Below are 22,019 nucleotides of genomic sequence, written 5' to 3' on the forward strand. Positions count from 1 at the left end.
CCGTTCAGTCGCATTCACCGTATGGACTTTCTGACTCGCGTAACGCTATCCGACAAACAGAATTCTATTGTTTCTCACGCGTTTACCATTTTTTCCTCGTATAATCACTAGAGCACTTCCCACCGGAAGTCGTAAGGTTTCCATCTTTCTACACCCTCATGTGAAAGCCGGAAGTGTTCCGTACCGGACCTAAATCCGGGTACACGGGTGACCTGTCTGGGAGTAGACACGTCAGTGACATCGATTAGTTGTTTCCCGTCAGATGGAAGCCTCGGGAGGTGAGCAGTAAGCGCGGTGTTGCGGCTGTGTAGTGTTTGCTGACCCAACTATGTGTACTGCTGGAGTTGTTAGATCCCTGGCACTGGTGTCTGCAAAACTGCAGAGGGACCTGTCACTCCTGCCCCCCTGTACATTTTAGAAAGCCTGAGCTATTACAATGTTGGTTCAACAGAGCTGGATCATCCACATGGCATGATTGGCAGGTGCCTAGGGCTTGGCAGTTGTCAAGGGGCCTGGTTGCAATCTACTCTGAATATCTGCTCCTTCCCAGTTTACCGAAAAGGCCGGGTTCAAAGCAAGGAGAGACAATACCTTGCCTAGGGCTCCATTTCGGCACTAATCTAGTTTAGGGGGAGCAGCAGGGCACCTAAAAGGGAACAGTTCTCCAATAACTGCACACTCTATAGCACAAAGCGTTGTGATTGGCCGAATAGTCTGAGTGTATTGTATAATTACTGAAACTTATTGGAAACCTAGCAATTCGGGAGGATGCTGTCCACCCAATCACATAGAGGACTTTCCCTATGAGGTTTTCTTGCTTGTTCCTCCTAAACTAGAGTATTGCACCCATTTCTCGTTAATCCGTCTCTTGTCAAACTTTCCCCCCATATATCTTGCAGGCTTATTGTTTAGTTGTTATGCAGCTTACAACGAGAAGAAAATATTCTGGACATGCAAATCTCCACTTATTTATTATTTATTCTATTTATAAAGTGCAAACATATTACGCAGCACTGTACATTACAGACAATATTTAGGGGTGACCTACAGCAATAAGACAATACAAGAATACATGCAAACCAGATCACGCAGCACAGTATGAGTACAAGGTAATGCATAGTCAGTCACTGGATGGGAGCATGGAGATCAGGCAAGTCGAGTTCATTTAGATCCATAGCAGTGCAGTTTCTAGGCTAAAATGCACCCAGGGCGAGGGTGTAAAAATTGCGCCCCCCCCCCCCGCAGCAAGGTATGGGTGCCCGCAGTATAGGTTAGCCAGGTCTAGTTGCACTCAGTATAGATTCCCCCAGAATAGGTACCCCAGTATAGGTAGCCAGCTATAGGTCCCCCCAGTATAGGTAGCCAGGCATAGGTGAGCCAGTATAGTTGCCTCCGGTATAGGTTAGCCAGGTAGGTGCCTCCAGTATAGGTAGCCAGTATAGTTGCCCCCAGTATAGCTTAGATAGGCAGGCGTCCCCGGTATAAATTAGATAGGTAGTAGGTGCCCCCAGTACAGGTTAGCTAGGTGGGTGCCTCTAATATAGGTAGCCAGAATAGTTGCCCCCAGCATAGGTTAGATAGGTAGATGCCCCCAGTATAGGTTAGTTAGGTAGGTGCCTCCAATATAGGTAGCCAGTATAGTTGTTACCTGTATAGGTTAGCTAGGTAGGTAGGTGCCCCCAATACAGGTTGGATAAGTTAATGCTCCAACTATAGGTTAGATAGGTAGATGCCCCCAGTATAGGTTAGATAGGTAGGTAGGTGCCCCCCTGTATAGGTTAGATTAGGTAGCTGCCTCCCAGGTTAGATTAGGTAGCTGCCCCCCAGTATAGGTTAGATAGGTAGGTACCCCCCAGGATAGGTTAGATAGGTAGCTGCCCCAATATAGGTTAGATAGGTAGCTGCCCCCCAGTATAGGTTAGATAGGTAGCTGCCTCCAGTATAGGTTAGATAGGTAGGTGCCCCCCAGGATAGGTTAGATAGGTAGCTGCCCCAAAATAGGTTAGGTAGGTGCCCCCCAGTATAGGTTAGATAGGTAGGTGCCCCCCAGGATAGGTTAGATAGGTAGGTGCCCCCCAGGATAGGTTAGATAGGTAGGTGCCCCCCAGGATAGGTTAGATAGGTAGCTGCCCCAATATAGGTTAGGTACGTAGCTGCCCCCCAGTATAGGTTAGATAGGTAGGTGCCCCCCAGGATAGGTTAGATAGGTAGGTGCCCCCCAGGATAGGTTAGATAGGTAGCTGCCCCAATATAGGTTAGGTAGGTGCCCCCTAGTATAGGTTAGATAGGTAGCTGCCCCCCAGTATAGGTTAGATAGGTAGCTGCCCCCCAGTATAGGTTAGATAGGTAGGTGCCCCCCAGGATAGGTTAGATAGGTAGGTGCCCCCCAGGATAGGTTAGATAGGTAGCTGCCCCAGTATAGGTTAGATTAGGTAGGTGCCCCCCAGTATAGGTTAGATAGGTAGCTGCCCCCCAGTATAGGTTAGATAGGTAGGTGCCCCCCAGTATAGGTTAGATTAGGTAGGTGCCCCCCAGGATAGGTTAGATAGGTAGCTGCCCCAGTATAGGTTAGGTAGGTGCCCCCCATGATGGAGGGGGGAGCCGCAGCCGCAGGGAGGGCAGCCCGACCTCTCCCTCCCTCTCCCCGGGCCGTCCTCCATGCGATCCCCCCTCGGACTCACTACAGAGTAATGCGCAGGGAAGCGCTATAGAAAACTACTCACCTCCCTGGTTCCGATCGCTGCTCTCTCGCCGCCAGTCTCCTCTCTCTCCATACACGCTGATACACACACACGCTGCTTCCAGCAATGTATTATGCTTTACTCACAATACGTAAGACTTTGCACACGTTATTCAGATTACTGCAGTTTAGTGAATCTATACCAATGTTTTGTTGAGAAAGCTACCTTGCTTTGCGCTCAGCTGTTCGTGAGAGAGGAGTAATTACTCCAGATGCCATGTACGCAAAGCAAGCTTCCCTTCAGATGTGTAGGATCCTTCTATCCTGTAGAATGAATGTTATTGCAGTGAACCCAGAAAAGCAGTTAGGGAGTGACAGGATGCTGTAAATTTTACTTTATGTTAGCTTATGAACCAGTGAGACAGAGAATCCTGAGTATTCTTGGCACGTATGCTTGGTACACACAATGAAATTTACCATCAAATTGATACTGACAGGTCCGATCTGCTTTCCAATCGTTTTTCTGATTGATTTTTCCAATCGCTTACTATACAAAATTGATTAGAAAAACAATCGGAAATCTGATCGGACCTGTCGTACATAATAGATTTGACCGTCAATCTGGCGGAAAATTACATAGTGTGTACTAGGCATAAGTCATATACTTCAGTAAGCTAGCTAGAAACAAGTACAACTGCAGAATGAAGCTGAGAGATGATCTGTAATGGCATAAGTTACAGACTTGTTTGTGTAGTCATACTGATACTAAAGTGGCATTAACATTTCATTTTTTGTGAAATAATTTACCACCTGTATTCATTAAGCCTCATACACGCGATACAATTTTCCATCTGATTTACTGGTGATCTAAGAAATTGCATCGTGTGTAGACGTCAAATTGTTTCAAATTGATTTTTCAATCAATTTTGCGTTAAGTACCAAAAATTGTTCGCAAAATCAATCACAATCCGATCAAACTGGTCGGAAATCATCTAATAAATCTGTCGATCTGATTGAAAATTGTACCGTATGTACCCAGCTTAAGTTACAATGACACATTTTCTCTTGCTTCTTCATTAAGGGTGATGTACAGTGTACAATGGAGAAACTGGGTATGAGTTTTGGAGGTGGCCCAAGCAAAAGGGAATTACAAGACTTAGTGGAAACTCAAAGAAAACAGCTGCTGCAGTACCAGACTCGGTTAAAGGATGTCGTTCGAGCTTACAAGAGTCTCCTGAAAGAAAAAGAAGCTTTGGAAGCTAGTCTCCATGTCCTGTCTGCATCTCAAGATCCCAAACTTCTAGTCTCAGATTTTGAAGAGCCACATGATGACCAGCATTCCATACACAGTGAAGACAGTGTGGATACAGCAGGAAGTCTACCCAGTGCTAGGGGAGGAGAGACCAGTGAAGATGAAAGAGTAGAGCCTGCTCAACATGTTGGTGGTACAGGTGCAGAGGAGGCAAGTGGTTCAGAGAGTGGAGTTAGCACAGCTAGTGGAGATGGTGGACCTACCACACCAGGAGATGCAGAAAGAAAAATATTACAACTTAAAAATCAGCTTGCCACTCTAACAAGGTTAGCCTGTGAAATATATGCTTTTATTTTGACCATTGATTGTGTAGTACTTGTGTACCTGAATAGGGATGGTCAGTGAGATGCAAATAATGTAGAGTTGATGCATGATTATGCAAATTTTTTTCAGCTTGAAAAAGGACCAATGAAATCCCACCTCGGCTTCATTTGATTGGTCCAATTTCAATCTGCATACATTTGCATACATAATTTGTATAATCCTGTATCAACTTAAAATTATTTGCATGTCTTCATACTCTCGTAAATGTATACATATTATGATTGGGTATTTAAAGAGAGCGCTAACATCCTCTACTATGCTTTTACATGGTTTATATGGTCATGTCACTAATTGTCCCTCAGAGGAGCTCACTCTCATCCCTACCATAGTCATTCAATGTCTAATTTTCCATTTACAGTTTAAGGTAAATTCTGAGGGAACCAATTAATCTGTCTGTATGTTTTTGGAATGTGGGAGGCAATCTGAGTACCAGAGGAAACCAGGGCTGTGGAGTCGGTACAAACATCTTCCGACTCCGACTCCTCAGTTTATGAAACCACGACTCTGACTCCGACTCCGGGTAACCAAAATGGCCCAGACTCCTCGACTCCGACTCCTTACTCTAATATTTAACAGGGCTGCGGATTTTGTACAAAAATCACCCGACTCCGACTCCTCAGTTTATGAAACCACGACTCCGACTCCGGGTGCCCAAAATTGCCCCAACTCCGGGTGCCCAAAATTGCCCCGACTCCTCGACTCCAACTCCACAGCCCTGGAGGAAACCCACGTAAACACATGGAGAACATACAAACTCCATGCATATAGCATCCTGGCCCAGATATCTATTATTATTATTATTAACTATTTGGGTGTAGTGATTATCTATTTTTTTATATTTAACTGGCGCCAATGAAATGGCAATTTCAATTTAAAATAATCCGGTTGAAACGTCTGAAATGATCTTACTATTAATCAGTCATGCTAGAATGACTGGACTAATTTTAGTGTGGACTTGTTGATTTGTGCGGATACAATCTGTTAATCTTTGAGGCTCTGTTCACCGTGGTCAGTTGCGTTGCAGAATAATTCTGCATGTCAACTAACTGCCCATACAATTCTATGGGCCTGTTCACGTTGCATGCAGGCTTTGCATTAAAGCATACATTTTAAACTCCGACCCGTGGGCCAAATGTGGCACTCAGAAGCTATCAGATTTGGCCATCAGGTGCTTTCCCCTGTTGCATTATGTTTGGCTCACTCAAGACCACCAGAGGAGCTATATTGGAGGGTAAGCCCTAGATCACCGGGGAACCCATATGGGGCAAGGACAGCACTAGATATCAGGGAACTGTATAGGAGAGGTAAAGGGGACACCAGGGAACAGTATAGGGGAAGAAGGGGGGGGGACTATACACCATGAACTGTATAGGGGAGGGAGGACCACTAAACATCAGGGAATTGTATAAATGAGGGAGGGAGGACTACTAAACATCAGAGAACTGTATAGGGGATGGAGGGGGGTTTTAGACACCAGAGAGCTTTATAAGGGAGACAGGTGGACACCTGACATAGAGGTCGGCCCGTGACTTGGTCCCAGAGCTCAATTTCGGCCCACTTTATATTTATTGGAGTTTAACACCCCGTCATTAACCCCCTTGGCGGTACGCAGTTTCTGAGGCTGCGTCCGCCGGGAGGTTTTTTGTCCCCCAGAATTGTTTTTTAACTTTTTAGCTAGCATTTCGCTAGCTAAGCGTATGTCCAAAGTTGCTCCGGTCCCCCCCATGCCCGCCGATCGCCGCCGGCTACATGTACCTCGCCACAATCCCACGAAAAGCGTAGTTTCCCGATCGGCTTCCGGCGTTGCTATGGCGATGATCGGCGATGACCTCACGATGTCATCCGCAATCCCGATCGCCGTTATCGCGAAGCCTGGAGCCGATTTGGCAGCTGCGCCGGCGTGGGAACACTGGGGGGTACGTATACCGGAAGCTATTGCGGGGGACTGGAGCAACTTTGAGAATATGCTTAGCTAGCGAACCGCTAGCTAAAGCGTATAGCAACTTTAAAAAGAAAATAATAATCGGCCTGGGGCCATGTGAACCTCTGCAGTGGCTACCCTGTGTGGCAAGGCTCCATTGCAGTTCACACTCATAACGCATGTTATGCAACTGACCACTGTGAATCCAGCCTCAGATTAGATTTATTCTTTTTATGGTCGTTATTAAAAGAATACTGAGGTAACGTGACATGATGAGATAAATATGTATATGTACAGTGCAAAGCACACAAATAACTATACTGTATTCCTTGTTTTCTTTTTCTTCCTGAAAGAGTTAAACATCAGGTATGCAGGTGACAGTTTGTTTCCAGTTTGGACCTGGTCAGGCTGTAGAGTAACCTTCACTGATTTTACAGCAATAAAGCAGTTTCCTGGCAGAAAATGGCTTCTTACAGTAGGAAAGAGATATAAAGGGTCACTATTTCATAGATTTCAGCTTTGGAATACTTCAATGAATGTGCCATTGTGATAAACTTTAAAAGTAGGTGTAAATGTAAAATAAAACTGTGGGATATCCAAAAAGGCATTTTCGGGAGAAGGATATTGTTTATCTCATCAGTTTATTTTCACCTCTGTATTCTTTTAAACATAGTTGCATAATGAAGAACACAGCCAAAAGGTTTTCTGCATTTTTGAGTAGGTAGAAAAAAAGTTTTGTAAAAGTAATACCTTTTAATGGCTAATTGATAAAATGAAATGATGGAAGCTTTCTGGGATCTAGTCCCCTTATTCATGCATATTTCCAGATGTTAGCTGAAGTAAAACACTGATGCAGGTAAATAGTAAACACGAGATTGACTATTGTGCTGGTTACTGTTTAGCAGTTAGATGTCAGGTGATCAACAGGTTGGAGCCAGTGAGCTCATGCAAGCATACATCTAGCAGGTATCTGAAGATCATGAAGCCAAGTCAGTCATGTTAAAGGATACCCGAGGTGAAAGATATATGGAGGCTGCCATATTTATTTCCTTTTAAACTATACCAGTTGCCTGGCAGTCCACCTGATCCTGTGTCTAATACTTTTTAGCCGTAGTCCCTGAACAGGCATGCAGCAGATCAGGTTCTCTGAGTCAGCTGAAGTTTTACTGGTTTAGTCATATACTTGTTCCAGGGTTTTGATTCAGACACTACTTATGCCAGAAGATCAACAAGGCTGCCAGGCAACTGGTATTGTTTAAAGCGGATCCGAGATGAAAAACTAACTATAACAAGTGGCTTGTCTATATATCTTTTATCTACAGTTTAGATAGTTTACACAGCAAATCTAGCTGCAAACAGCTTCAACAGTTTACGATTATTTATTCCTGTAATACAATGAGGGCAGCCATGTTATGTTTGTCACATTACACACAGGCAAGCTGATAGCATCTCCAGCCCTCAGCCTGTGAAAATTTCACTCCTTCCTTCTCCCCTTTCCCTCTGAAATCTCTGGCTAGTAACCTCCTCCTCCTGCCCAGACTGAGTTCCCATAAGCCCTTGCTACATGAGTCTGAGAGTGCCAAGGCACTGGAGAAAGCTGTGGGCGAGGCTTGTTTAGTTTATAGGGAATTAGAGTATTAAAACAAAACAAAATAAGTATTTGGCTTGAGGAATGCCATATAAACTATATGAAAGGGGCACAATTATGCAATGAGTAAAAGTTTATCTCGGATCCACTTTAAAATGAAATAAATATGGCAGCCTCCATATATTTTTCACCTCGGGTATCATTTAAATAAGGTGTTAGGAATCCCATTCCACAATTTAAATATTCTGTTAATGTCTTGAACATTTTTATTAATTTGTACTCAGAAATGTTTCTTGATTGTTCATTTTTGAAGTTACCCTTAAGAATAAGTACTTTGAGATCTTGCATACCGTGCCCTGGTTCACAGAAGTATTGGGCCACTGTTTTTTCCATTTTACCCTCATTCATTTTAAAGCGGTGATGGTTCATTCTTGTGCGCAGTAAAGTGGGTAAAGAGGGACCGTGTGCTGGCATAGTGAAACTTAGGAGATTCCCACTACTTAGATAAGTATCCAACTTTCCCCTCCCCCCACTCTTTAGGATTGCTTTAAGGAATCTCTTTAGTGATGATCACTAAGATGCACATTTTTCCAACTTGCATGCAAATGCAATGCAAGTTGCAAGCATCTAGGGATTGAACCAATTAAATGCAGTTGCTGGTTATTTTGATTGGCACAGTTCCAAGCAGCATACAGTCTGCATTAAATTTGCATGCAAGCCAGAAAACTTAGCATCTCATCAGTGAACATCTGTATTTTGAAGCATTGTCAGTAGTGTTGTCATGTTTAAATGTGGAACCTCATTCCAAATTTTCCAAAATCGGAACATGAATCTTTACACATGCGGACCATGGCAGGGGGTGTTAATTCACCCTTGACTCTGCCTCTGGCCACTACGTTCCACATCATGTTCCAGTTCTACAGTGCTTCCTTCTTCACAGTCGGAAGAAGGATAGATCGGGAAACTGGAACGCAACATGGAGCACAGCAGCCAGAGGCGGCGACATGGGTGAGTTAGTGCCCTCTGCCGCATGTGTAAAGGTTTATGTTCTGATTTTGCAGAATACGGAACTAGTATCTGGATTCTAGCTAGTTTACACCATCAGTTGGTACTGCAGTTCAAATCTGGTGTTACTCTCACAGAAAAGCTTGAGATCGGGACAGACAGAATTAAAAGGCAATGTTTTGTGTTGTGTCACCTGTACAGATGTCCAAGTTAAATGTTGAAATGTTAAATCTACAGATGGGCTTCTTCCTAATAGTGTTTACTTGCATATCCCATCAGTGCCTTGGCCACAGTCACACAAGAGAAATCACGAATGGAGGCATCATACCAAGCAGACAAACGAAAAGCAAAGCAGGAGGTAGAAGAAACCGTACAGAGTATGGAAGAACAGCACAATATTCTCCGGGAGGAGTTTCTGGGACTCCAGGCTCAGTTGGCTGAAACCAAAACCAGACTTATTAGCCAGCAACATGACCGTGCTCAAGAGCAAGCCGACCATGCAGTAATGTTGAAAGAGCTGCAGCGTCTTGTACAAAGTGAGCGAGACCAAAGGCAAGAAGTAGAACTGCGCTTAGAAGAGGCCAGACAAGAGTTGGCTGGTAAATCTGAGCTTGCAGTTAGGGCAGAGGCATCAGAACAACAAAGCAAAAGGATACGTAAAGACTTGGAAGATTTAAGAAAAGAACTGCAAGAGGCAAAGAAACAGAAGTCTGAGCCTGACCCTGCAGTTCTGGGGCTGCAGGAAGAGCTTTTTGCAGTGAAGAAGGAAATGGAAGCTATTCTACAGGAGGAAAGGCGCAAGGTAACTTCTCAGAGAAAAAAATCGAATGTTCCAGTTTTCTTGCAGAGCTGCAAAAATATATTCCAATGAATTACTTAGCATTCTACAGCTGAGTCAGTGATGCAAATCTGTTAAGAGCTTCTTCTAAGTAAAAAAAAAAAAAGTATGCTTGATAATACAAGTGCCTGCTGGCCACATTACATTCTGAATTTGTCCATAGATTCGGGCATGCCAGGACACTTCAGGCTTATTTAAAGAACGACTATCAATGAGCAAGTGTTACATAGTTACATAGTTATTTTGGTTGAAAAAAGACATACGTCCATCGAGTTCAACCAGTATAAAGTACAACACCAGCCTGCTCCCTCACATATCCCTGTTGATCCAGAGGAAGGCGAAAAAACCCTTACAAGGCATGGTCCAATTAGCCCCTAAAGGGAAAAATTCCTTCCCGACTCCAGATGGCAATCAGATAAAATCCCTGGATCAACATCATTAGGCATTACCTAGTAATTGTAGCCATGGATGTCTTTCAACGCAAGGAAAGCATCTAAGCCCCCTTTAAATGCAGGTATAGAGTTTGCCATAATGACTTCCTGTGGCAATGCATTCCACATCTTAATCACTCTTACTGTAAAGAACCCTTTCCTAAATAAATGGCTAAAACATTTTTCCTCCATGCGCAGATCATGTCCTCTAGTCCTTTGAGAAGGCCTAGGGACAAAAAGCTCATCCGCCAAGGTATTATATTGCCCTCTGATGTATTTATACATGTTAATTAGATCCCCTCTAAGGCGTCTTTTCTCTAGACTAAATAAACCCAGTTTATCTAACCTTTCTCGATAAGTGAGACCTTCCATCCCACGCATCAATTTTGTTGCTCGTCTCTGCACCTGCTCTAAAACTGCAATATCTTTTTTGTAATGTGGTGCCCAGAACTGAATTCCATATTCCAGATGTGGCCTTACTAGAGAGTTAAACAGGGGCAATATTATCCTAGCATCTCGAGTTTTTATTTCCCTTTTAATGCATCCCAAAATTTTGTTAGCTTTAGCTGCAGCTGCTTGGCATTGAGTACGATTATTTAACTTGTTGTCAATGAGTACTCCTAAGTCCTTCTCCAAGTTTGATGTCCCCAACTGTATCCCATTTATTTTGTATGGTGCTAGACCATTAGTACGTCCAAAATGCATGACCTTACATTTGTCAACATTGAATTTCATCTGCCATGTATGTGCCCATATAGCCATCCTATCCAGATCCTGTTGCAATATGACACTATCTTCCTGAGAGTTAATGATTCTGCACAATTTTGTATCATCTGCAAAAATAGCAACATTGCTCACTACTGCATCTACTAGGTCATTAATAAATAAATTGAAGAGCACTGGACCCAGAACAGACCCCTGTGGGACCCCACTGCTAACAGTCTCCCATTTTGAGTATGATCCATTGACCACAACTCTTTGTTTTCTGTCCATTAGCCAGTTCCCTATCCATGAACACAGACTCTTCCCCAGTCCTTGCATCCTCAACTTTTGCACCAGACTTTTGTGGGGAACAGTGTCGAAGGCCTTTGCAAAGTCCAAGTACCATATATCACATCTACAGCATTCCCAATATCCATATTAGCATTCACTACCTCATAAAAGCTGAGCATGTTAGTCAAACAGGACCTGTCTTTAGTAAACCCATGTTGATGCTGAGAAATAAGATTATTTTCTACTATGAAGTCATGTATAGTATCTCTTAGTAACCCCTCAAATAGTTTGCATACAACTGATGTTAAACTTACAGGTCTATAATTTCCTGGATCAGATTTTTTGCCCTTCTTAAATAATGGGAAAACGTGGGCTGTACGCCAATCCACTGGGACTCTGCCAGTTGCAAGAGAGTCACAAAAGATAAGATAAAGGGGTTTATCTATAACTGAACTTAATTCCCTTAGGACCCGAGGATGCATGCCATCCGGGCCAGGTGCCTTGTCTATTTTTAATTTATTTAGTCTTGCCTTCACTTCTTCCTGCGTTAAGTATTTAATATTACAGTTAGAAGATTGAGACTCTTCCGCCTCTGTAGTTTGCAACAGTGCTGTTTCTTTTGTGAAGACAGAAGCAAAGAAAGCATTTAATAACTCTGCCTTACCTTGGTCATCCACCATTGAGTTCCCATCCTCATCCTTTAGGAGTCCTATACAGTCAACCTTTCTTTTTTTAGAGTTAATGTACTTGTAAAACTTTTTTGGGTTAGATTTGATATCCTTAGCGATTTGTTTTTCAGCTTCAATCTTTGCCTGCCTAATTTCTTTTTTACAATTTTTATTGCACTCCTTATAATTGCTTAGTGCAGCCTCTGTCCCCTCCTGTTTTAAGACCTTATAGGCATTCTTTTTCCTCTTCATTTTATCTTTAACCTTTCTATTCATCCATAGAGGCCTTTTTTTATTCCTAGACATTTTGTTTCCATATGGGATATACATACTACAGTATTGATTGAGTATAAGTTTAAAAGCTTGCCATTTCCCTTCAGTGTCTTCCCCTTGTAGTACATTATCCCAGTTCACCAAACTTAGTGCCTGCCTAATTTGAGTGAACTTTGCTTTTCTAAAGTTCATAGTTTTAGTGGTCCCGCTGCCCCGTGGCCTATCAGTCACCAGCTCAAACGTTATCATGTTGTGATCACTATTTCCCAAATGTTCTTGAACCTGCACATTTGATACATTATCTGGTCTATTAGAAATGATCAGATCCAGTAACGCATTCCCCCTAGTTGGTTCAGTTACCATTTGAGTCAAGTAATTGTCCTGTAGTGCTGCCAGAAATCTGCTGCTTTTACCAGAATGGGTAGCCTCAATACTCCAGTCAATGTCTGGAAAGTTGAAGTCGCCCATAATTATGACCTCATTTTTACCTGCAGCTTTTTCAATCTGCTTTAGTAATCGCAGTTCTGCAGCTTCATTAATAAGAGGTGGCCTGTAGCATACCCCAATAAGCAATTGGCAACTTTTATTTCCACCATGAATATTTACCCAAACGGACTCCACATCTTCGCAATCTTCCTCCATCTCATCGTTGAGGACAGCTGTAAGAGAATTCTTAACAAAGAGACAAACCCCTCCACCTTTTTTCCCTGTTCTATCCCTCCTAAACACATTGTATCCTTTTAAATTAGCTATCCAGTCATGGCTTTCATCCATCCATGTCTCGGTTATTCCCACAATGTCATAGCCTTTGTCATTCAGAATGAACTCTAGTTCGTCTATTTTATTTGCAAGGCTCCGAGCATTGGTTACCATGCACTTTATATTTTTACCACCACATTTACCAATTTTGTTTACATGAAATTGGCTACTTGAATTTTTACCAACCTCCTTAATCTTTACACTGTCCCCACCCCCCTCTCCACCCTCCATAATGATAGGTTCCCACTGTCTTTTTACCTCATCTTGTCTATGTATTGAGACTTTATCCTCCCGCCTCCCCCCAGATCCTAGTTTAAAATCTCCTCCAACCGTTTAGCCATCTTCTCCCCCAATGCAGCTGCACCCTCCCCATTAAGGTGTTCTAAAACTACAATGTACAAGTAATGTCTTAAGTATTTTTTAATAGCTGTGTAAGCATGTTCCTGCTTTTCATGTTAAAATCAGAGCCAAAAGCTGCTCTGTTTGTGTAGGTGTTAGCTACATCCATTAGCAGAGGTGATTATTTTTTATTTGAAATGTAACATCACAGCCAGTGCATGCAGCAAGATGGGAAGTTTCTAAACTGTACTCCATAAAGTGAGTACAGATTCCAGGCTGGCAAGTAAGTGCAATTCCAGCTTCAGTCAATTTTAGAAATTCATATCTGGCAGCAAACTGAAATGAAAATATGCTTTTTAATTACCTTAAATTACAAAGTCTTTCGGGAGCATTTATATGACTATTTAGTATTTATATAGCACTGACATCCACAGTGTTACAGCGCATATTGTCTTGTCACTTAACTGTCCCTCAGGGGCTTATAGTCTAATCCCTAATATAGTCATATGTTTATGTATGTATTGTGTAGTGTATGTATCATAGTCTAGGGCCAATTAACTTATCAGGAAGTTTTTGGGATGTGGTAGGAAAACGGAGTGCCCGGAGTGCACACAGATTGTTGATAGTGCTCTGCCTGGGATTCGAACCCGGAATCCAGCGCTGCATGGTGAGAGTGCTACCCATTACGCCACTGTGCTGCCCGCATTTATATATATTTGTATTAGAGACTTTGTAACAACATTTTCAGCCTTATTTCTTCTATACTATAAGTTCTTACACCTGTTCTAATGTGGTCTGGCTTGCTGCAGCCTTTTCTAGTTGCGCTGTCTCTGTAATAAATCTTATCTTCTTTCCTTTGTCAAGCCTTGTCGAGGCAGAGAGGAATGCACTGCTCTGCTGTGATAGGGAAAAGTTATAAACACCTCCTCCATGCCCCCTGCAGGCACTGTGTGTGTATGAGTCAGACAAGGTCTCTGCCCACAGCCAGCAAGTCTTCAGGCTCAGGAGCTGTGACCTTGTGAACAGCTGTGAGTGCAGAAAGATCAGAGCTCAGACAAGCAGCTAAGGCAACAAGTGGTGTAGCATTCCAGCAATCAAATCACATTTGAGAGGAGCCTCTGCAAACGGCGCACCTGCTCTGATGATGTATTTCCTGTTTGGCGGCCATCTTCATTGTTTACAAAAACAATAAATAAAACAGTGATTTTATCACAAAGAAAGCAGTGGGGAGCAGCGAAAATGTCACAGAGGGGGCTAGGAGAAGACCACAAACCGGCTGGTACGTTTATTTATGTAAGATTTTCACAGTACATATTCTCTTTAAGTTTCAGTCACAAGAACAGTTTCAGAGACTTGTAGGAGGCTTCCCCATTTTCCTCCACTGGTCCTTTTCAGTGCTGCCCCACACGAAAACTGGCGACAAGTGCCCATAGACTGCTCGTGCATGCACAGTAGCACAGACTCACTCAGGCTTCTGTGGAAAAAGTAGTCATTACTACTGCACACGCGTGAGCCGCATGCAGAGTAGCATGGACCCAATCCGGCTCGGCTTTGTCCCCCAGATCCCAAGCAAGTTTGTGCTACTGCACAGGCGCAGTGTGGCCATGCTTTGGAGTCTCAACGCTAAAACGGCAGGGCAATGGACTACAGGGATGCCTCTGGAGGACTCAGAGGTTTGCCCCTCAAGAGGTAAACCTCACAGGTTAGATAGGTCAGAAGGTGCCTGTCTAAGTATTCTTGCCCCTTTATCCAGCCTGTTGTAGCATGTTCTGTTTCATCTGATTTTTCTCTTATTTTATGCATTTGACTCTGTTTCAGAGGCTGGAGGAGGAGCAACAAAACACACAAAGGTTTCTACAAGAAGAAGAAAGGATACGATCCCTGGAATCCCAGGTATCTGAGCTGTCTGAGCTTTTGGGAGCTGCGGAAACATCCAAACAAAGGGACCAGATTACACTCCGCAAGCTTCGGGAACGCGTCCTTCAGCTGGAGACAGAAAATAAAACTATAGCTATGGCTGGCTCACTCCAAGCCCCTGCTGAAACGTTTCTTATTAAAAGTCCAATGGCAGAAGACAGTAGTGACAGCCAGGAGCCCCAGGGATCGGTGGCATTCTATCAACAAGAGCTCCAGCAATTAAGAGAAGAGTTTGAGCGCTACAAAGCACGTGCTCAGGGAGTGCTGAGGAACAAAGGTGCACGGGAAGGAGAGCTGGAGGCGGGGAAGCAGAAAATGACTGAGCTAAAAGAGAAATATGTCACCCTGAGACTGGCAGCTGAGGAAGCAGAAAACAAGCGCAAAATGGAGATGGAGGCTGCCCGAAAGGAGTTAGTACTGTTAGCACAGGCTCACCGGCAGGAGCTTGAGAATGTGCGGAAAGAAAGCAGAGAAAATATGGCACGAATGGAAGAGGAACTTAGACAGCACAGAGAGAGGGTGCTGGCAGTTCTGGCAGAGAAAGAACAGGAACTGGAGAAACTGAGAGAAACCAAGATTCCAAATGGGATACCCCCACCATCACCAGACCCATTGGATAGTAGTTTAGAACTTGTATCCACAAGTTCTCCTGCTTTCCTTGTTTATGCAGAACAGCTCTCCCGCAAAGAAGCAGAGATTGGCGTTCTGAGGAGGAGAAAGCATGAGCTGGAAGCAGAAATACAAAACGCGCAGGAACGGCTAGCAGAGAAAAATGAGGAGATGCACAATTTGCATCAACAGGTTGAAAAAGCATTACGGGACAGAAGCCGGGAAGGGGCAAATATGGAGTATCTGAAAAATGTGTTGTTGGGGTTTTTAACAATGTCAGATCCTTGCGGTAGACAGCACACATTAAGCGCACTTCTTACAGTGCTTCACTTCTCCCCAGAAGAGCGAAGTGCAGTTCTGAGGGCCCAAGATGGGAATAGGTGGTGGGTAGGAGCAAAGAGGTGATTGTGGCTTACAATTTTAATGACTACAAAGACCAGCATTAATGAAATATTTTTAAGGACTTTTTACTCTATTTCTATTAGAAGGATAAGTGTGGTGTTATTAATCCACGGACCAGAAATGATATTTGACATTTGTGGATGCTGGGTGTATGATCCTCTGACATTTGAAGTGTTCATGGAAGACTCATCAATAATGCAATACACTCTGAAATACTGGCATGTGACCGGCATTGTTTACACTAATGAGTTGTCATGCTCTTGTGTGGACTGGAGTGCCGATAAATTCTGCACAGGGATGATTGGTAGCATGGCTAATTCACAGCTGTAGAGGCAGAGGAGAGCATGTTAGAAGTACATTTTTTAAAGAGGGATCAACATAAACTGTAGCTAGTTTTTTTTATTTAGTCTGTACTGATTGAGTCACATGGCAGTATTAGGGCCCTTTTCCACTAGCAATCGCTAGCGTTCACGCTGAACGCTAGCGATTGCTGAATCGCAAAGTGCAGGAAAGTTCCGGCGATTGGGTTCACGATTTTGTTATGCTGTAGTGTATAGCAAAATCGCTGCAAATATCGCTCCGCGGCGCGATCGCGTTTGAGGCAAAAACGAATCGCGGTAGTGGAAATAACCTACCGCGATTCCTATGTTATTTAGCAAACCCTAGCGATTGTAAAATTGGTAGCGGTTTGCGATTTTGCGATTCAGATAGTGGAAAAGGGCCCTTATAAAATGGAGTTAAAATCGCTACTGCTGATATATTGGATTATTGATCAGGGTGCATTTTAAGTACAGGTAAGTACAGCTTACGAAAACTTTAAGGCATTACTGTATAACCTTTTGCCCCCACACTTGCACACTATTCTAAAGATTATAATATAAATTAACTTAAAGAGACACTGAAGCGAAAAAAAAATATGATCTGAATTGGTTGTGTAGTAGGGGTAATTACTAGAACATTGGTAGCAAAAAAAAAATATTCTCATATTTTTATTTTCAGCTATACAGGTTTGTTTTTTTTTCTTTTTTTTATAACATTGCATCATTCTCTAATAATTGCAGTTTACACATTACTCAGCATTTTACAGACCCTACAAGTTTTTACAGAACAGGCAGTGAACTTTTGACCTGTCCTGAACTGTTCTCTGCAAAAGAAAAACACAATACAGCCGAGATAACCTAATCAGAAGTCAGAGCTCTCTGCGACTTTAAGTCGCAGAGCTCAATGGCTATTTGCATAGATAATTGGAGTTTCTTAACTCTTCCTGTACTGGAAACAAATATTAGACTTGAAGGGGCCATACACTAAAGGTAGCCATACACTGGTCGATTTGCCATCAGATAGATCCCTCTCTGATCGAATCTGATCAGAGAGGGATCGTATGGCTGCCTTTACAGCAAACAGATTGTGAACCGATTTCAGCTTGAAACCGTTCACAATCTGTGGTGGTGGTGCTGCCGCCGCCCTCCTCCCCCCACACCCCCCCCATACATTACCTGCCCCCAGTCACCGCTGCTCCGTCTCCGCTGTCTCCGGCCCCGGCATGCTTCACTTCTTCCTGCCCGGCAGGAAGTTTAAACAGTAGAGCGCCCTCTACTGTTTAAACTTCCTGCCGGGCAGGAAGAAGTGAAGACCCGGAGACCAGCGCGGAGATGGAGCAGCGGTGACCGGGGTGAGTCGCGCCGGCGGAGCAGGTAATGTATTGCCGCTCTATTGCATCGGTCGTCGGGCACTCGAACACTGCTAGCGACGCGCTCCCTACCCGCGGGCGATCGACGGTAATTTTCCACACGGATCGATCGACGGGATCGGACGAAATAGATCAAAATTCGGCGTGTAGCGGGAACGATGTGACAGCAGATTCGATCGCAGTGATCAAATCTGCTGTCGATCTGGCGGGAATCGGCCTAGTGTATGGCCAGCTTAAGTGACCACCAACCAATCGACCATCCAATTCGATTATTATAATCGAATTCGATTATTATAATCGAATTGGATGAAAATTGGTGCTGCCAAGTGCATGCCCGACCGACAAAGCGACCAATTTCGGGACAAAATTGCCCGCACAGTCGATCGCGTATGTTGGATTTGCGGCAGTACGGCAGCTGATTTGCAAACAAGCGACGAGACGACGAAACCCCCGCCGCTGCCACCGCAATGTATAAATGTATGCAGTGTGTAGTGAATTTATACATTACCTGTCCTTCGCCAGCCTGCACGTGGTTTCCGTCCATCTTCGGGTTCCGCATACACGCCGGCGGTGCTCTCACGTCACGAAGGCGCATCAGGCGCTATGCGCTGCTAGCGTGTATGCGGCTGTTACCCGGCGAGATGGACCGACACCGTGCGGAAGCTGCTACAGGACAGGTAATGTATAAATGCACTACACTACATACATTTATACATTTTGGGGGCAGCGGCGGGGCAGACAGCGGCGGCACAGCCGATTCCCTGATGATTTAAAGAGAGTCTGAAGCGAGAATAGATCTCGCTTCAGACCTCATAGCTAGCAGGGGCATGCGTGCCCCTGCTAAAACGCCGCTATAGCGCGGCTTAACGGGGGTCCCTGTCCCCCCCAATCCCCCTCCGTGCAGCGGGGGAGCGCTTCCTGGTTGGGGCAGGGCTAACCGCCGCAGCCCTGCCCCATGCGCGTCTGTCAGACGCGTATCTCCGCCTCTCCCCGCCCCTCTGTCTTCCTTCACTGAGAGGGGCGGGGGAGAGGCGGCGATGCGCGTCTGATAGACGCGACTGGAGGCAGGGCTGCAGCCGTTAGCCCTGCCTCCAGGAAGAAGAATACGAGCGACCATTTTCCGACCAACTTTTGTGGGGGGTGGGTTGGGGGTGAAGGGACCCCCGTTAAGCCGCGGGATAGCGGCGTTTTAGCAGGGGCACACGTGCCCCTGCTAGCTATGAGGTCTGAAGCGAGATCTATTCTCGCTTCAGACTCTCTTTAAATCATCAGGGAATCGGCTGTGCCGCCGCTGTCTGCCCCGCCGCTGCCCCCAAAATGTATAAATGTATGTAGTGTAGTGCATTTATACATTACCTGTCCTGTAGCAGCTTCCGCACGGTGTCCGTCCATCTCGCTATATATAAGACCTGAAGCGAGATTTAGTCTCGCTTCAGTGTCTCTTTAATGCTGAAATCGGACGGGAATCGGCCTGTAGTGTATGGGCAGATTCGATTAGAGATAAATTTGTCTCTTGGTCGAATCTGCCCATACTCGTTCTAATGTATGGGCACCTTTATGTCTCTGCTCCTAATGCTTTATTTCTTAGCTGTACTATACAACCAATTCATTATATCATATATTTTGTTTTCGCTTCAATGTCTCTTTACAATAAATATTTACTTCAAAAAGGAACTATCCAAAGCCCAACTTCAGACTAATAAAAAAAAGTCACTGCCTGGCTTCTCAATTCCATGAATTGCAAATGCACTGTTCTCAGTATTGTGGCCACACGACTACTGCCCAGACTAATAAGGCAGAATTGTGCTTTGCACCGTAAGTGTAACTTGCTAGCCCTGTGCATAGGATGGAGAATGCAGGTTTCAGTGAGTGGGAGCCAAGCAGTCACATGACCTCAAATGCTCAGTGGCAGAAGTCTCTTCCTCTAATTTTATTTCCATTATTATTCCAGGATAGGAGAGAGGGACTACAGTTTTTTCATGAACCCAGGGTTGAATATGAAGCAAGTGCACTTGGCATGAACAAAAAATGTGGAGACTGCCATTGCTGACTGAGACATAAGTTTCTTAGTTTCCCAACTGTAATGTTTTTGGGGGGGGGGTTGTAAGTATTATGCATATTTGGAACATAAATAAGCTGTACTGTTTTAAAGTGGGTATAAATAGGAATTTCCCTCTCTTGCAGATATTCTCAATTTGTTGTGTGCAGCCTGAAATGAAAAAAATGCTGTATTGACTCAATGCAACTAAAGCCTCGTACACACAAAGACTGTCACCTAGCGCAGATCGGCATCACTTGGGCGGCACTGCGTGTCTGAGGCTGCCTAAAGGCAATGCTAGACTTCACTTAGCGGTTACTGAGTGCATTGTGGAAATACAGCTGGATTTTTTGTGTAAAGCTACACAGCAACAAAATGTGAATATTTTGAAGGGGAAAGTTTTATTCTATACTCAGTGTACATATAGTACTTGTTCAGTGTGAGCAACTTAAGTTATAGAGCACAAGGTGGCAATACACCAAGCGATCTTGATGATGGTCTCACCACATCTAAAGCTAGGCATATTCTAGTAATTTGGTAAACCATCAAAACTTCCGAATACGGTTTCCCACCTTGCACTACAAGTTACTGTAGAACTGATGTCTACACGACATCTGATATAAGATCACACGTGCCCCTATTGCTTGCTTTGTGCTGCGCAGTGCAAAGCAATGCGGTCAATGCTTCAGCGTCATGTCTGCCTTCGGACCTCCTCACATCCATCCATCCATGTTTATTTCCAAAGACAGCAGCGTTTTGAACTTTGACCAAGAGGCCATCATTTTTAGATTTTCTTAGATTTAGTGTTTTGCACTGAATCCAACATATAATGGTATTATCATTGCCTAGCTTAAATTGTATAATAGTCAACAAATTGATGGATTAGAAGAATAATTAAAGGGATATTCCACTTCTGTTAAGAAAAACATGCTCAGTTTTGCTCACTTATATATACTGCAAAGAGTAAAATCAAACCTTACTCTGCTTGTATAATTTGTCTTTATGTGCATATAAATCGCATCTATTCCACAGTGCTTGTAACAGGAACTGCCAGATAGTGTCAAATGTTACTGTCCATTTAAAAGGGAGATCTTACTTTTGTTACGGAGAACTCATTATTTTCAGGTTTTGGCCCTGTGCAATACAGTTGTAATTAACAGCAAACATTTCAGTTTGGATACTTTGTTTTTATCTGCATATAAATATAAGCATTTCACATGTTGAGAATGAGTAACAAAGCCTCTCACCCTGGGCAGCAAATTTCTCTGCAGTAAGATGAGGATTTCTGGACATGGTCACAGCAGTCTCACTCTATTAGCATACAGGAAGTACCGTTGCAAAGGCTGAAAAGAAACGCAATTTCAACTTGCTTTCAGTTTTGAAATTTGTTAGCTGGCAGCAGATTGAAACTAATTGTTTTTTTTTTTTTTTTTTTTTAATATAATAAAATGGCAAAAAGACTAGTCCATGTGTTAAAAATGACTGGCAAAGCCCCCCAACTTATGCAGCTAGTTAATCAAATAAGTGGAAGTTTACAGGCAGTATGCATGCCAGAGTACCATTGCCATGGCTACAAATAAGTGCAAATGTGCGTTTTTACCCAGGTGCAATTTCTGCTGTGAGTTCTTAGCCAGACTGAAATTCTCAGCCTGCTGCAAGTTGAAATTGAAAGATAATAACCAAAGGTGCCATGCTATATAACAGATTAAAAAAGTAAAGGTATTGGCATAATATGAAAGCTGTGTGTAGCCCCAGGTATGTATTTTCTTTTTTTCTATTTCCAACCAGTCTACCCCTATCCTACTCCCCCCCCCCCCCCCATCCTTCTCATATTTCCTTTAAAGAAAACCTGTAACTTTTAAAAGTTCCCCTGGGTGTACTCACCTCAGTAGGGGGAAGCCCAATACACACGATGAGATTTTCTGGCAGATTTCTTGCCAGATTAATTATTTTCAGCAAGTCCTATCTGATTTCCGATCTGATTTTCCATAGCTGTGAACGGAAAATCGATTGGAAATCAGACCGGACATGCTGGAAATAATCAAACTGGCAAAAAAATCTGCCAGAAAATCTCATGGTGTGTATTAGGCATAAGAGCTGTATACTTCTTTTTTTTTTTTTTTTTTTTTTTTTTTTGTAAATGAACAGAAGAAACTTATCACAAGAGACATTCTATTACCTAACTTTCTTCATACAGAAATGGACACACTCTGTAACATTGATTTACTGGCT

General features: G+C 43.6%; 1 protein-coding gene across 1 annotated transcript; it reads left to right on the top strand.

The window, feature by feature from the left end:
* The first annotated feature begins 33 nt into the window (after positions 1-33).
* GCC1 (GRIP and coiled-coil domain containing 1) lies at positions 34-18,422 on the top strand. Its single transcript, XM_068275913.1, has 4 exons — positions 34-278; positions 3,762-4,258; positions 9,110-9,632; positions 14,950-18,422. Exons 2-4 carry the CDS (start codon positions 3,780-3,782, stop codon positions 16,060-16,062), a joined length of 2,115 nt encoding a protein of 704 aa, XP_068132014.1. The 5' UTR covers positions 34-278; positions 3,762-3,779; the 3' UTR covers positions 16,063-18,422.
* The last annotated feature ends 3,597 nt before the right edge of the window (positions 18,423-22,019 follow it).

The sequence above is a fragment of the Hyperolius riggenbachi genome, chromosome 3, assembly GCF_040937935.1.
Source record: "Hyperolius riggenbachi isolate aHypRig1 chromosome 3, aHypRig1.pri, whole genome shotgun sequence".
Taxonomy (NCBI): domain Eukaryota; kingdom Metazoa; phylum Chordata; class Amphibia; order Anura; family Hyperoliidae; genus Hyperolius; species Hyperolius riggenbachi.